Raw genomic sequence first — 13,233 nt, 5'->3', positions numbered from 1 at the left:
GAAGCCAGTTTCCTCAGCCTGCACAGAACCAGAGCAGGGGTGGAAGCCCTGGGACAGGAGATGTGCAAGGTGCATGAAGGCAGCACTTGGAGCCCAGCACCTGGTGCCACAGGTGCCCAGGCAGAGCCACGCTACCCGAAGGCAACAGAACAGGCTCCAAAGGCAGCAGCCAGTCGAGAGACGGAAGCCAGAGAAGCTAGGAAACACCTGCTGAGCTTCAGAGGGGCTGCAGCAGCCTCTCCGCATCCCACCATCTTCTCCGGGACACCTCCATCTCCTCAGAGATCCCTCACTTGAGTGTCTCCCAGCCTCCCTGCCTCTCCATGCTCCTCCCATGCTCCTGCAGGCCACTCAGTGGTGGTCTTCATCTCCACAACCTCCCGCACCAGCTCCCACCACCATCTCACACGTCTCACAATAGAGAATCTCTATATAACAGAGCTCATCAGATGCCCAAAGCCCAGTTTTCCTTCCTCTCCTGCCATCTTGCTGCCTGACACCACGTCCTCCAACTGGTTCTGCCAGGCCAGCATAGGTATCTACACCAGCAGAAGAAGAAACATACCAAAACCAGTTTTCTACTGGTTTTAGTCTCTGAAGTAGCTCACCATGGTGTAGGATACATGCAAAGAGCTATAGGGAATAAGATAGGAGAAGGCAAAAAAGCAGAAGAAAGGAGAGATCAACCCCCGCAGTCTGGTGAGGCCTCCTGGCATCAGCTGTTAGATCAGGTTGACCATATGACAAAAGAACACCCTTCCAGGGCTTGAGACTGCCAAAGCCCACTCCTAATTCCTTGCCATATCAATGAAAAAATATGCTTTCTCATTTTGATGGGATTTTTTTTTTATTTTCTGATGTTTTTTGTTTTAAAGCCACAGTAAAACACATTCCCCAATTACTATAAATTTTGCAATCAAGTTATCTCTATTTGGGGAAAAATAGTCATTGTACCCACCAAACCTCGAGTGCAGGGGTGAACCTCACCCTGAGAAAGAGCACCTTCCTGGTCACAGCATCTCCAAAGGCAGCCAATGCACAGGGAAACAGGGACTGTCTCCTTATTTCAGGGGGTGAGCCATTTAGTTACCACAGATCCCTCTTGGAGAAGGAAAGGGATCCAAGAAGAAACTTACAACAACAATAAAAAAATGTTTTCTGTTGTAATGCTGGAGAGGATTCTTCCTTTTTTTTTCCCCCCATTAGCAGTCACACAGATTATAACACACATAACCAATCATTTCAACCAGCATTATAAAGCAAACAAATTCCTACCTAGACAACAATGCACGTTCATCTCCACATAAAGATCAGCTGGTCTTGAACAATTAACTCAATTCACTCATGACAAATAAGCCCTCATGCAATGTAGCATTCATTAACTTTGTTTCTCTAATTTCTTCTTCCTTTCTGTGCCATGTCTCCCCTATGACATGCTGTATCCCTTATTCACCCTACCCTTAAAGCAGAATCATCAAGCACAGAACATTCCCCATGTGCAGCTCTGTGTTGCTCTTGACCCTATGCCTTGGCAGAGAAAAATGTGCCCCTTGTAAATGTGACAGGCAGCATACAATACATTATGCAAGCTGAAAGCCTAGGCAGATAGCCAACTTCATGAGAAAATTGTCTGCCACTTTCCTCCAGGAAAATAAATAAATAATATTTTGGTTAAGATCATCTAAGGTTCTCAACAACTAAAAACAAACAAAAAAAAGACTTTGAACAGTAATGTAAACTTGGTCCAAAAAACTGTGTGCAACTGTTGATCATTTCTAGCTGAATATGTAAGCTGCACTTTGACTCGCTTAGTCACATCACGCTGTCTAAACAAGTGATGCTTGTCTTTTCTGAAGGTCTGAACTACTGAAGCTCCACAACCTGCTCCATACTGCACTGTTGGACAAGCAGCCCACTTCTTCCCAGGGTAGGCAAGGTGGTAAAGGTACTCCTAATATCTCTTTTGTGGAATAAAGAACTAACACAAACGGAAAGGAAACCTTGAGCATTAGCACCACTTGGGCAGGCTCTTCTGTGCAACTGTTACCTCCACTCTCTCCTGGCTCAAGAATATCAAGCCAGTGATAGCCTAACTCAGAGCAACCCAAGTAAGTGCCATGGTTCAGGATAATATGAAACACCCTGACCGAACAATCTTCATAGATACATGTCATTTCCAGATATCTCCCTCAGTTCTCTACTGCTCCATTTCAGTCAAATTCACTCCATTTCAGTCAAACGAAATAAACACACCTCAGACTTGTAACAGGTACCTAGTTTGTTCCACCTTGTTCATGCAACTGCTAGCACTTCTTGTAACATTTGCTGCCTCAGAATAATGGGCACTTTGCTCTCTAAAATATGAGTACTGCCAAATCTAGAGTAATATAATCACAAATTCAAGATTAAAAACAAACAGTGAAACTGAAAAATCTATAAGCAAGGTAAGCAAACGCTTATGGGCTGCATAATGTTGGGAGACTATTATATATAAATGTGTAAACAGTTACATTAGGTAGGCTGAGAGTTCATCTGAACAATAAAAAAATTAATCACTCAAAACAGCCAGAAAATCTTTTTCGTAAAGAGGGTACAAACAGTACTTCAAAAATTTAACGAACTTTTTTTTTACATTGCATTCCTACTAGGAGCATGCTGTGAATAATGCAATGGACTAGCATAAAGGAAAACAAAGCTATTTTCAAGAAGTCTTTTCCTCCCAGCCCAGTCCCCATCTTTGACCCTCCACCAAAAAAAAAAAAAAAAAAAAAACTCACCAACACAAAAAGTACATAAGTACATACCCCAAAAAATTCCGAAGAATAGAAGCAACATTTGCTTGGCCTCTCTGATTGCTAATGCAAATGACTAAGTAGTTTTCATCAATTCACACAAATACTTTCTGTATTTATTGGTATCTTTTCTAAAGAAAATTCCTAATACAGTCCAGTCTGCCAAGTCGCTTTCTCTTTAAGTTTCAAAACTTTCGATCAGAACCCAAAAAAAAAACCTCAATTGACAACCAAACCAGAAAAAGATTCCCTGTCAAAACCTGACTCTAGCATACAGTCAAACATTCCCTTTCTACATTCCCTTTCTTCATGAACTTTTATTTATTCTCAGAATAAATCTCCTTTTTACTCATGATTGCCAAAATCCTGCAAGATATCTACATTTTAACAGAACCTTCCTCAAACTTCCTACGCTAAAAGCTAATACCTGGCAGTTCCCCTTACTAACTTCATAATAATTAAAATGAAAAAAAGTTTGCATTTTGTCCCCCCCAACCATTCTTTTATTATAATATAACTGAAAAAAGAAAAGCAAGTATTTCATATAAAGCCATCAAGTCTTAAAAAGTTCTGAAAATACCCAAGTCAATCAGCAACCATTTTTCTTACCATCAAGGGAAGTTATTTTTGTCCAAGCAATAAATCTCACAAGGGACTTTTCTTAGAATATATTCATCAGCTTTTTATCACATCCCTCTCCTATTTCAAATCACCAGCAAAAGATTAAGAGGATGGACCCCTGCATAACCTTCCACTGTGCCCATGCTAATTCTTCAGTTATACTTCTTTCAGAATTCTTTTTCCTGAATTTCTTGTTTATTGTTTATTAAAACCCATGAAAATAATTTTCTGTGTTTCACAGAATGGCATTGGATTTGAAGGAACCTTAAAGATCATTTATTTCCAACCCCAGTTACCAACCAATAATCAATACATACTGAATATATATTGGACATATTATATCCAATAATTGATCTACTAAAGGAAGTTTCTCCACACTAAAGGAATACTGGTAGCGATTTCTAAAAACCAGGTCCTGATTTAGGTAGGAGTGACTTTCAAGTCCCAGAATACTTTACTTCTCTAGTTCCAAAGTACTTTCACACATATGTAGATTTCAGGCAGTGTTGGTTTCACTAGGTTTGAACATGCAATTAGTTACTGAAATTTATGTTTTTGGTACTGTTATTTACTTCATTTCAAGTCAATGGAATAATCATCAGAAACGGAGGCTCACAGACTCTTAAAGTCTTCATATAACATACGTTCAAAAACTGTAGTCTTTGAGATCAAAAATGTCTTCAAGGTACTTCAGAAGACTTTAATAACAATCATCCATGATTACAAAAAGCAGCTTAAAGTACAATTTGGTATAATCACAAGTCCTTTCCTATTGAAGGTATGCCCCTACAATATTTAAACTTTGATACCTTATCAGCACCAAAGGTTTCCATCCTACACTAGATTCAAACGGGGTATGTACAAATGCTCACGAAAATGAGTAATTTCATGTACCTGAATGGTTTCTCCTTGTTTAACAGATCTACTCATGCATGACTCTGGAAAACACTTTTCCCTTCTTCACGATTGTTTTTTGCATTATTTCTCTCCAGCAAGTTGAAGATTCTTCCCAGACAATGGCTCATTTTGTAAGTGATGTTAGTTGCAACATAACTTTACTTCATCACATCAGTCAGATACTAAGTTGTGATGTACCGATATAACCTGAAAACGCTGTCACCATCAGTAAAATACCCCTCCTCTGCCACATCACCAGCAGAAATGACAGCATGTATTATCTACTCATTATTTCAGGTCACGGTTCGTATTTTCTACAAACAGCTTGGTGCACTTCCATAATGACCTAGAATGTTATAAAATATGGAAGCATACCCTCATTTTGCATTTCTTTAATGGTTAAGGGATATTTTTCAATTTAACTGAAATTTCCCATATGAATCCTTCAGACTGACAACAAGATAAGTAGGCTTCTAAAAAAATAAAATTAAAGAAAACAGAACACCTCAGGCCCTTCCTGGTACCTGGAAATGCTGAGGGAAATCAAGCTTTTCTATATAACTTCTCAAACTATATGAGAATATAACTGATCAGATCGACTTAAAGGCACACATACAGAAACACTGGTACTGGTTACAATTATAAAAGAAACTAAACCCAGATTCTTGATTCATCCATGTCACTAAGGAATTGACACCACAGAATGAATCTCTCCAAAAAAAATATATTAAAAAAAAAAGAAAAAAAGAAAAAAGCAGCATATGGAAGACTGATCTTCCCAAAAATGAAGTACTATACCAAATCTGCAAATGCAGTGATTGTTCTTAAATCAGAGCACTTAATTTCTAAGCTCTCATTCCATCCTCTTCAGTAATTATTACGGAAAAAAGAAAACATTACTTGTGGAGGGTGTTTTTTGTGTGTGTGTGTTTTTTTTTTTTTTCCCCTCCTTTCTCAAATGCTTCAAGAGATGAGTTTGTTTCTGGTTACATCTTTTAAGCACTGTATCTAGGCAAACAGTATTTAGAGAACATACATATTTAGAAGAGTTGCATCATCATTCACTGGCCACTTGACAAGTTTACAGCGGTTCATAATGTAAGGAGTGTTTTTAATAAATCTCTAAACTGCTAAAGCTGTTATGACATGGAATATTACTGACATTACAGGCACTAAAGCACGTATCTTTATTATGTGTGTCAGCTAACAAAACAGACAAATTATAAAATATAAGGTAAAGCTGCTATATTAATGTGAATAGACAAATATTTCACTAAATGTAACACAGTCCTCTCAAGAAAGGTGAAATAAATTTGTGGTTATTCGAATTATCATCCAGTATAATAAAATCCTTTCTAGAATTAAATTACCTCCTTTGAGCATAAAAAAAAGATAATCATAGGCTTTCTTACTGACACATTCTTTTGTAAATACTGAAAATAACTTACAAGCCATGATATTGTCATTCCAAAGAGTACCAATAAAAAGTAGTCCAAAAATTGTACATAAAAATCACTTCAGTAACCTAAGTACACTTTTAATCGTGTTTTCATTAAGGTATTTTTATAAATACCACAGCAAACTTAAAAACACAATGAGGAAAATCACAGGTAAAGAAATCTGTTATTCTGACAAACTATAGAAAAGATAAATAAGCATGACAAAATCTTCTCAGATTGCTTTAAAAATTTTCAAACAACAGACAGACAGGATAATCTTGGAACCTTAAATCTGGAAGATGTGTGTGTGCTTGGCCATTTACAAACAGCTAGAGCATGAAGCCAAGCAACCTTGTTCCTCATAAAAGCAAGGCCCGGCATTCAGAGCCTCTAAATACAGCTTCCGATTTCTTAGATTTTAAGACAAACCTAGGAGTGGACCTTTCACCCCAGGTTGGTAAGACAGCTAAAGACAGTACCTGCAGAGAACAGGAGATGAGTGCAGGGCTACAAAGGCTACAAAAAGGCTAGACATAAAGCGTAAGACTTTTAGTCTGTTTAGACGTGTTTCACTTTTATAAGCAGTAAGAACCTAAAAGCACAACTGTCTGAGCAGGTAGCAAGTAAATCTACCCAATTAGAGATGTCCAGCTACAGAAAGACAAGCACAAAAGATGATAATGTGAAATTTAGCCACCCCAACAAAAAAGGTCTTTGTAAGAGGTCCCCACCTCACTGAGATACACAGCCTCGGGCACAGCATAACCACAGGAAAGAAGCAGCATTTGGGTGCTCTCTGAAAAGAAGATCTTGCAGGGTTATAGGACTGCTTTGTTGTTGTTTTTGTTTTGTTTTTTTTTTTTTAAACTGATCCCATGGGACACGGCAGAGAGATGCCTATTCGCAGTCAGTTTTTATCTAATAAACTTAAACAACTCAGCAATGCGAATAGTAACACAAAACTTAGACAGAGAAAGAGATCCAGGTATGCTAAATTTACCTACCACATAGCACAAATTAGCATTGCTGTTTATAACAGATCCAAGTCTTGCTGATCCATTCCTGTTTGTTATATGAGGTTAATTCTACATTTATTATTCTTATTATTCTTTTAACAGCTACAACAAGGTAGAGCAGATGCCTACTTTCTTACCTGTACTGCAGCCCTTTGGTGGGGGGGCCAATGGCATCCCAGATCTGGAGAGCCAAAAGGAAGCTATTTGTCCCGGATCTGGAGGGTCATTACCACCACTCATGCCTGTGGTATCCAGATAGATGTATGGAAGTTTTTATGTCTTGTTATCAAAGATCTGAAACAGAACTGACCTCTATAGACATCATGAAAAGATGTATTCCCAATAAACTGATTTTCTAACTAAAAATACATTCCATGAGTGCAGGCTTAAACTCTTGCCAATGCCTGTTCACTGTTCTGACCTATTCTTTCATGGTTCACCTGTCCGGCACAGACTAGATAGTCGACACTGTGCCCTTTGCCCAGGTGTACCAGATCTGAAAATGTTCCCTTTCACACTGGACACAGCAGCATTCCTCCACTGCCAATACCTGCACTAAAGAATCACCACTCCATACTTGTTCTCTTTCTACTCATTCCTCCAGCAGCTGCTAAAAGCAATTATGAGAGAATACCGGGCACTGAGTGAATACTGATCCATCCTAATCTGGCAATTTTTACGTGTGCTTTATCTATCCTACTAATCCTCCCTTCCAAATTACAGACACTACCACACCAGACATATTTATGCAGCCCACACTAAAAAATGTTCACCTGCCTTGTACAGCTGCACATGGGAGTACCGATCCATTAAACAAGGCTTTGGAATCATTTCCTACGCTTCGACATTCATTAGAAAAGGATGTCATTATTTTTCTCTGGAATGACCCCACAAAATCTATACCAAAACAATCATTCCCAACTGTTTACTCAAACAGTGAATTTTCAAAAAAGGAGATAGAAGAGAGGATATATCAATGAAAGTGCAATCAATGTTTCTAAACAATATCTTTTTTTCTTTTCAATATAAGATGGATATCTCCAGTCTTCAGAAATCAATGGAAACTTCACCATGAAGCATCTCTATTTGATACACAGTATACAAATTGACAGCCCAACAAAGGAAATAACAAGGGAAGCCCACTCTTCTTAGGTGCATGCAGGCATAGGCCACTGCCCACTGCAGATTACACCCACTGTAAAACCAGTTTTGCCCTCTTCCACTTCTGCACACATCCCTTTTCCAAGTTATGCCCATATTCTCCCCTCAGCCAGCAGCTAGGGATGACTGCTGAAGGAGCTGCAGAAGACACTCTCCAAAAGACCCTACACACGGGTACCACACAGAACAGTGTATGGATCATTAAAACGCAAGAAATTACTACTATGTAAAATTTTCTATTCAATAAGCACTAAGTGTTTATTCCCCATCTTAAGCCTATTCTAGGTAAGAGCTCTTATAGATGAAGCAACCAAGGCAAATGTTAAACTCTCCCCACACGTATTACAATTACATGACAGCTGCAAGGAGCGTCCCTTGCAGTAGCTGTGCATAGCAGAGCTTTGCCGTGCTGCTGCTGCCTGTGGAATCCAGGCCACTGGCTACAACTCTTAAGAGCTGACTTGCAGCCTCAAATGAGAAGATGTAAATGCACAGCAAATTAAAAATAAAGAGACTTAAAAGAGTCTTTAAAAATATTCAATACCAGACAAGTTTGAACCAGCTTTCTGTAGGTAATCTGCCTGTAAGATCACACTCTCAGTTAAAAATCATTTTATTGTATTTCTATATTGTATATTGCTTTCTTTCCGAAAGACCGTCCTTCTAACAGCCAAGGAAGAGCTGGCATTTTCAGGCCAGCTAGCTTCTCAAGCCGGACACATAGAGGGATTAAAAATGGGGTTTACATTGGAGCCTGGCTGCTCCACGAAGCTCTCGTAAAATTGGAACAGATACCTAGCTGTTACCTAGGAAACAGCAAGTAAAGTAAAGTCCTGTGTAAACTATTAGGTCGTTTAACAACCAGAAAATTAGAAACGAAAGAGTGGCTCAGTACAGAAATTATTTACTGCAATCTACAAGCGAACTTGATCCCTGAGTACTTCATATCTTTGAATCCCATGAAGCCGGATACAAGCTTTGAAACTTGCGATTTCATTTCAGGAAGAAGTTTCAGGTCCCTCTGGAGAAATGCCGTGATCTCCTTTTGCTTAAGCACAAACCTCAGCATTGGCAGCATCCATGCCTTCAAGCATGCAGAGAGCTACAGACTTTTTACACACCAACAAAGGCTGAATCCTGACAAATGTACAAAAACTGCCACGTACCTGGCTTAATAACATTTCCAGGCATCCTATCCCTTTCTCTCCCTTTGACTCTAACTCAGGTGTGACAAATATGAGACCTGAAGGTCTGGGAGCCTTTTTAAAACACCACTTACAAACAAATAGGAGAGGTCAAGCAGTTCAATTACCTGCAAATACTACATGACCTCCTTCTTATCTGTGCTCACATATTGTCCCTCTCCTTAAAGTTTCCACTGTAGTTACTGCTCTAGTGGTATCAGCTGGGAACACGAACACGGAGAGCCGAGCGGGCCGCTACTGCTTCAGCCGTCACATCGGGTAAGATCGCTTGGAGCGGGATGAGACGATGATGTGCTCGAATGATAGCAGCTGTTCTGCACTGGCATTGCCACAAGCAGAGCTGTAATCACAGCCAGGTGCAACAGTGGGAATTTGGGGGGCTAAAGGCTCCGCTTGCACCTGTGGCACTCGGTGACTCCCAGCCACGCAGTAGTTGTTTTTGAAGACCATCTGTCATTGTGACAAGCTCCCAACCTGAGTGTCGCTGAAGCAAGCTACCTTTTGCGTTTCCCTGGCGAGGCCTTTCTCCCTTTTGCATAACACCCGGCTTCACTCAGCCTGCGCTCCACCAAGAGAGGAGGGTATGGTAACTATGGTGTGCTACCCACTGAATCATGCGAATTCAGAGCATTCCTGGTTACTGCCATCAGAGATAAATCCTCTAGGAAGATTACCCACACCAAAACCCAGCAAAAATCCTGCAGCTTGAGCAATTCCACGCTGCATCCCTGCGATAAAGTGTGACTTCCCCCATTACTGAGGAGGGCTACCTCCAGTTACATTTAACTACAGCGAAAAGGTGTTGACAGGGGCTATTGTGCTCCTGCACCCATTTGTGCAGCCTCGGGCCTGGCAACTGGCTGCGAACGCAACAGTCTGCGGACAGAGACCACAACTCTGAGGCCGTTAAAAGCAAGATTTATTCGAGACGGATTAGATACCCTAACCGAGGAACGAGAGGTAGACGCCTTGCGAGCAAGGGCTAGCAGCCGCCAACCCCCCCGGCGCCCCAGCACCCATCGTGCGAAGCGCCGGAGGGGCAGCGCTCATCATCGGGCGATGATTTCACCGCTTTTCCAAAAATATCGCCCCCGCTGGAGCTGGCGTGTCCGAGGGCGGGGGTGCAGGGGGCGAGAAGTTGGCACCCCGAGCAGGGGCAGGGCAGGGCAAGGCAGGGCAGGGCACGATCCTTCCCCTCGCTTCTCCCCTTGCCCCGATGCGGGGGTCCCGGCGCTGCCCCGCTCCCTCCCCAGCCCGCCCCCCTCTGCTCGCCCCCTCACGCCTCCCGCCGCGGGACGCCCTCGTTCATCGCCTTTTGGGAAGGGGGGGAAAAAAGAGGAAAAAGGGGGTAAATGGAGACAGCCCGTCCCGCCCGGGCAGCCGCAAGGAGCCCCGAGCCCCGCCGCGAGGGGAGGCGAGGGGAGGGCGGCGGTGCCGGGCGAGCAGCCCCCAGCCCCTCCCGCCCCGCCGGGGCAGCGAGCACCTTACCCGGAGAGCTTCCCAATCTTCACAAAGCTAAACACGTCCATCCATGCAGCCGGCCAGCTCTGCCCGTCGCTCACTCACTCCAGCAGCAGCAGCAGCAGCTCCATGTCGGGAGAAGGTTGCGTCCAGCGGCAGCAACAGCCCTCGCCGAAGCGGCAGCCGGCGGCGGCAGCGGCTGCTACCCCCCTCCGGCAGGGAGCTGGGCGTGCAGCATCTCGCAGGAGCTAGCTATCCATCTGCGGGCAGCCCTCCCCCTCCGCCCTCCCCTGCCTTGCCCCTCTTTCCCCCCGGAGGGACTCCGGGCACGGGCACGGTGCCGGGGCTCTCGGCGGCAGCCCTGGGTCCCCGCCGCGCCGAGCTGCGGGACGCCGAAGGGGCAGGCGGCGGCGCCTCTCGGCGGCTTCTCCCGAGCAGGAGGAGGGCGCTAGGCAAGGTGGAAGGAAGGTGGAGGGTGTGGAAGGGGGAGTTTCTCCTCCCGCCGGCGATGTCTCCCCCTCCCGTGGGGGAGCGGAGGGCGCTGCGGCGGCGGCCCCGGCGAGCGCCGCCCGCTGGCTCCGGCTGGAGGCGGCCGCAGGGAGACCGCCGGGCACCGGGGCGTCGCAGCCCCCCGGAGGGGAAGGGGCTCGGGGCTCGAGGGGGGCACCCCGGGGAAGGCTCCACACAGGTCGTGGAGAAGCGCCCTGGGCCTGGGGGAAGGCTGGAGCTCCTGCGAGAGCAGCAGCTGGGGGAAGCAGGCAGCCCTCGGTGCCCCCGTGGTCTCCCCAGAGCCGTCACAGCGTTCCCGTGAGGTGGGGAAGGGGCTGCGGGCCTTCAGCCTCAGCTCTGGGTGATCCTCAGCCATGGGCCGCTGATCTGCCTGGGTGTGACCTCTGTCCGTGCCCCTAAAGAGATTTGGGGGAATGGAGTCCTCCCAGGAGCACGTCCAGGCTGATACACAGCAACATAGTGGAGCGTTCCTCATCTTACATCTTACAGAAAAATGGTCCCCATGTCCTGACACATGAACAGTGGAGACTTACACTTTGGCCCTGCATTAGGCTTCAAAAGGGGTGCTGGAGTTAGCTATCCATAAGCTTCCTGGTCAGTGACCAGGAAGGCTGGTGAAACTCAAATCCATCTTCATGCAGGCTCTGTACTACAGTACAATTCTCAGCATGGGAACGTATTTCCTCCACTTCAATGTTTTGCTTTCTGTCCTTGCTTGCTAAACAGATTGATATGCTCTTTGCTTCCTGCCTCTACCAAGCTTCTGTCTCTTCTGCAGGCTTGCACCTGCGCTCTCCCACCAACCAAGAATTTCAGAAATGACCACAGAGCTCAACAAGTAGACTCTAGCAGCCAGATGAAAACAATGCACTGTTTTTAAATATTAGAACTTGTATTGATAAGAAAGCAAAAAGAACAGGCAGTACGAACACTCACTGTGAATCAAGTTTCAAACTATTCTTTAAAACAATAACAACAAAGAATGATTGATCATCTATTTACATTGGGAGAACATTGAGCCACCAGCTAAAAAACGCTTGCCAGCCTACCATAGATACAAACGGTTTGGGCATATTCTGAAATTCCATATGAAGTATTTTCTGCTAATATATCAAAATATTTATGTGGTTCCCACAAGTAACTATTTGTTTTTATACCAGATTTTTTAAAACTGCAGAACCTGTGCCTGTCATTCACATTGCTCTATTGATTGGTAAAAGTTACAAAGATAACACAGCTTCAGCTGGTTAGAAACTGGTTTATTTATAAAACTGTCATTATTTATTTATAGACTGGGGAGATAGGCCAAGATCCTACAAAGCTAAGCGAAGCTGATGAAACGATATACCATATATAAAATTAAACACATATGTTCTGTATCAAACAAGGTCCCAGTCTTGAGTACTTTACGCTCCGAGGCTCCTCACATAAAGGTGTCTTAAAGCAGTGGTGAGAGCCACAGAAGTGAAAGAGGTTCTAAGGAGACAGTCTAGAACTTCTACAGTTTCCAGGCCTTTTGGTGAAAAGGCAAATATGGTCCTAGAATATACTGACTGAAGTGTTTCCAGTAGAGACATGTAGAAAAGCAGAAAGCATAAGATATGATCAGAAATGCTGTACTCGGCTCCTTCAAGTACAGTATTTGAGGAAAATGAGAGCAGGTGCAGGAGAATGCTAAAAGAGAGTTAAAGGTAATGAAGAGTCTGTCTTATGAGAAGAGACTGAAAGAGCTTAGCCTAGCAAAACAAAGACAAAGAGGTGAAAAGATTGTTCTTTATAGATACATGTATATGTATGGTAAGCACAGGGTGCATACCCCAAATGATAGTGTGTTTCAGAAAGTCATTAAAATTTAAAGCTAAGATTAAATTGCCTTTATCTCTTTCTTTGTCATTCCAAACAAATAGATGAAGTATTGCTAAGGTTATAGCTACTTTTATATTTTTATTTTCCCAGGCAGAAGCTATTGCAAGAGTCCATCTATCCCAGAATGGTTGTGGAGATAGCATCGCAATAGCCAACATTCTGGGGGTCTGTTAATAGCGGTGTCACAGATATCTTATTCCCAGATGTGCAGACATGAGCAGAAAAGCTGAAAAAGTGTGTTTGTTCCTCCTGTACTAAATACTGG

At 43.4% G+C, this 13,233-nt stretch overlaps 1 protein-coding gene and 1 long non-coding RNA gene across 4 annotated transcripts in view; one reads left to right on the top strand and one right to left on the bottom strand.

Annotated features, from left to right (window-relative positions):
• The window catches only part of FRMPD4 (FERM and PDZ domain containing 4), a 321,656-nt gene extending 310,817 nt beyond the window's left edge, over positions 1–10,839 (bottom strand). For all 3 annotated transcript variants that reach the window (XM_082766504.1, XM_082766505.1, XM_082766506.1), the window contains exon 1: positions 10,620–10,839. In XM_082766504.1, the coding sequence (XP_082622630.1) occupies positions 10,620–10,660 (41 nt within the window). In that variant the 5' untranslated portion in view covers positions 10,661–10,839. The remainder of the gene's footprint in view (positions 1–10,619) is intronic.
• Positions 9,318–13,233, top strand: part of LOC309881001 — a 48,884-nt gene continuing 44,968 nt past the window's right edge. Inside the window, exon 1 of the long non-coding RNA XR_014318058.1 lies at positions 9,318–9,389. This is a non-coding gene — a long non-coding RNA (uncharacterized lncRNA). The remainder of the gene's footprint in view (positions 9,390–13,233) is intronic.

The sequence above is a fragment of the Aythya marila genome, assembly GCF_965140915.1.
Source record: "Aythya marila genome assembly, chromosome: 1".
NCBI classification, from domain to species: Eukaryota; Metazoa; Chordata; class Aves; order Anseriformes; family Anatidae; genus Aythya; species Aythya marila.
This window is presented reverse-complemented; position numbering and strand designations above follow the sequence as displayed.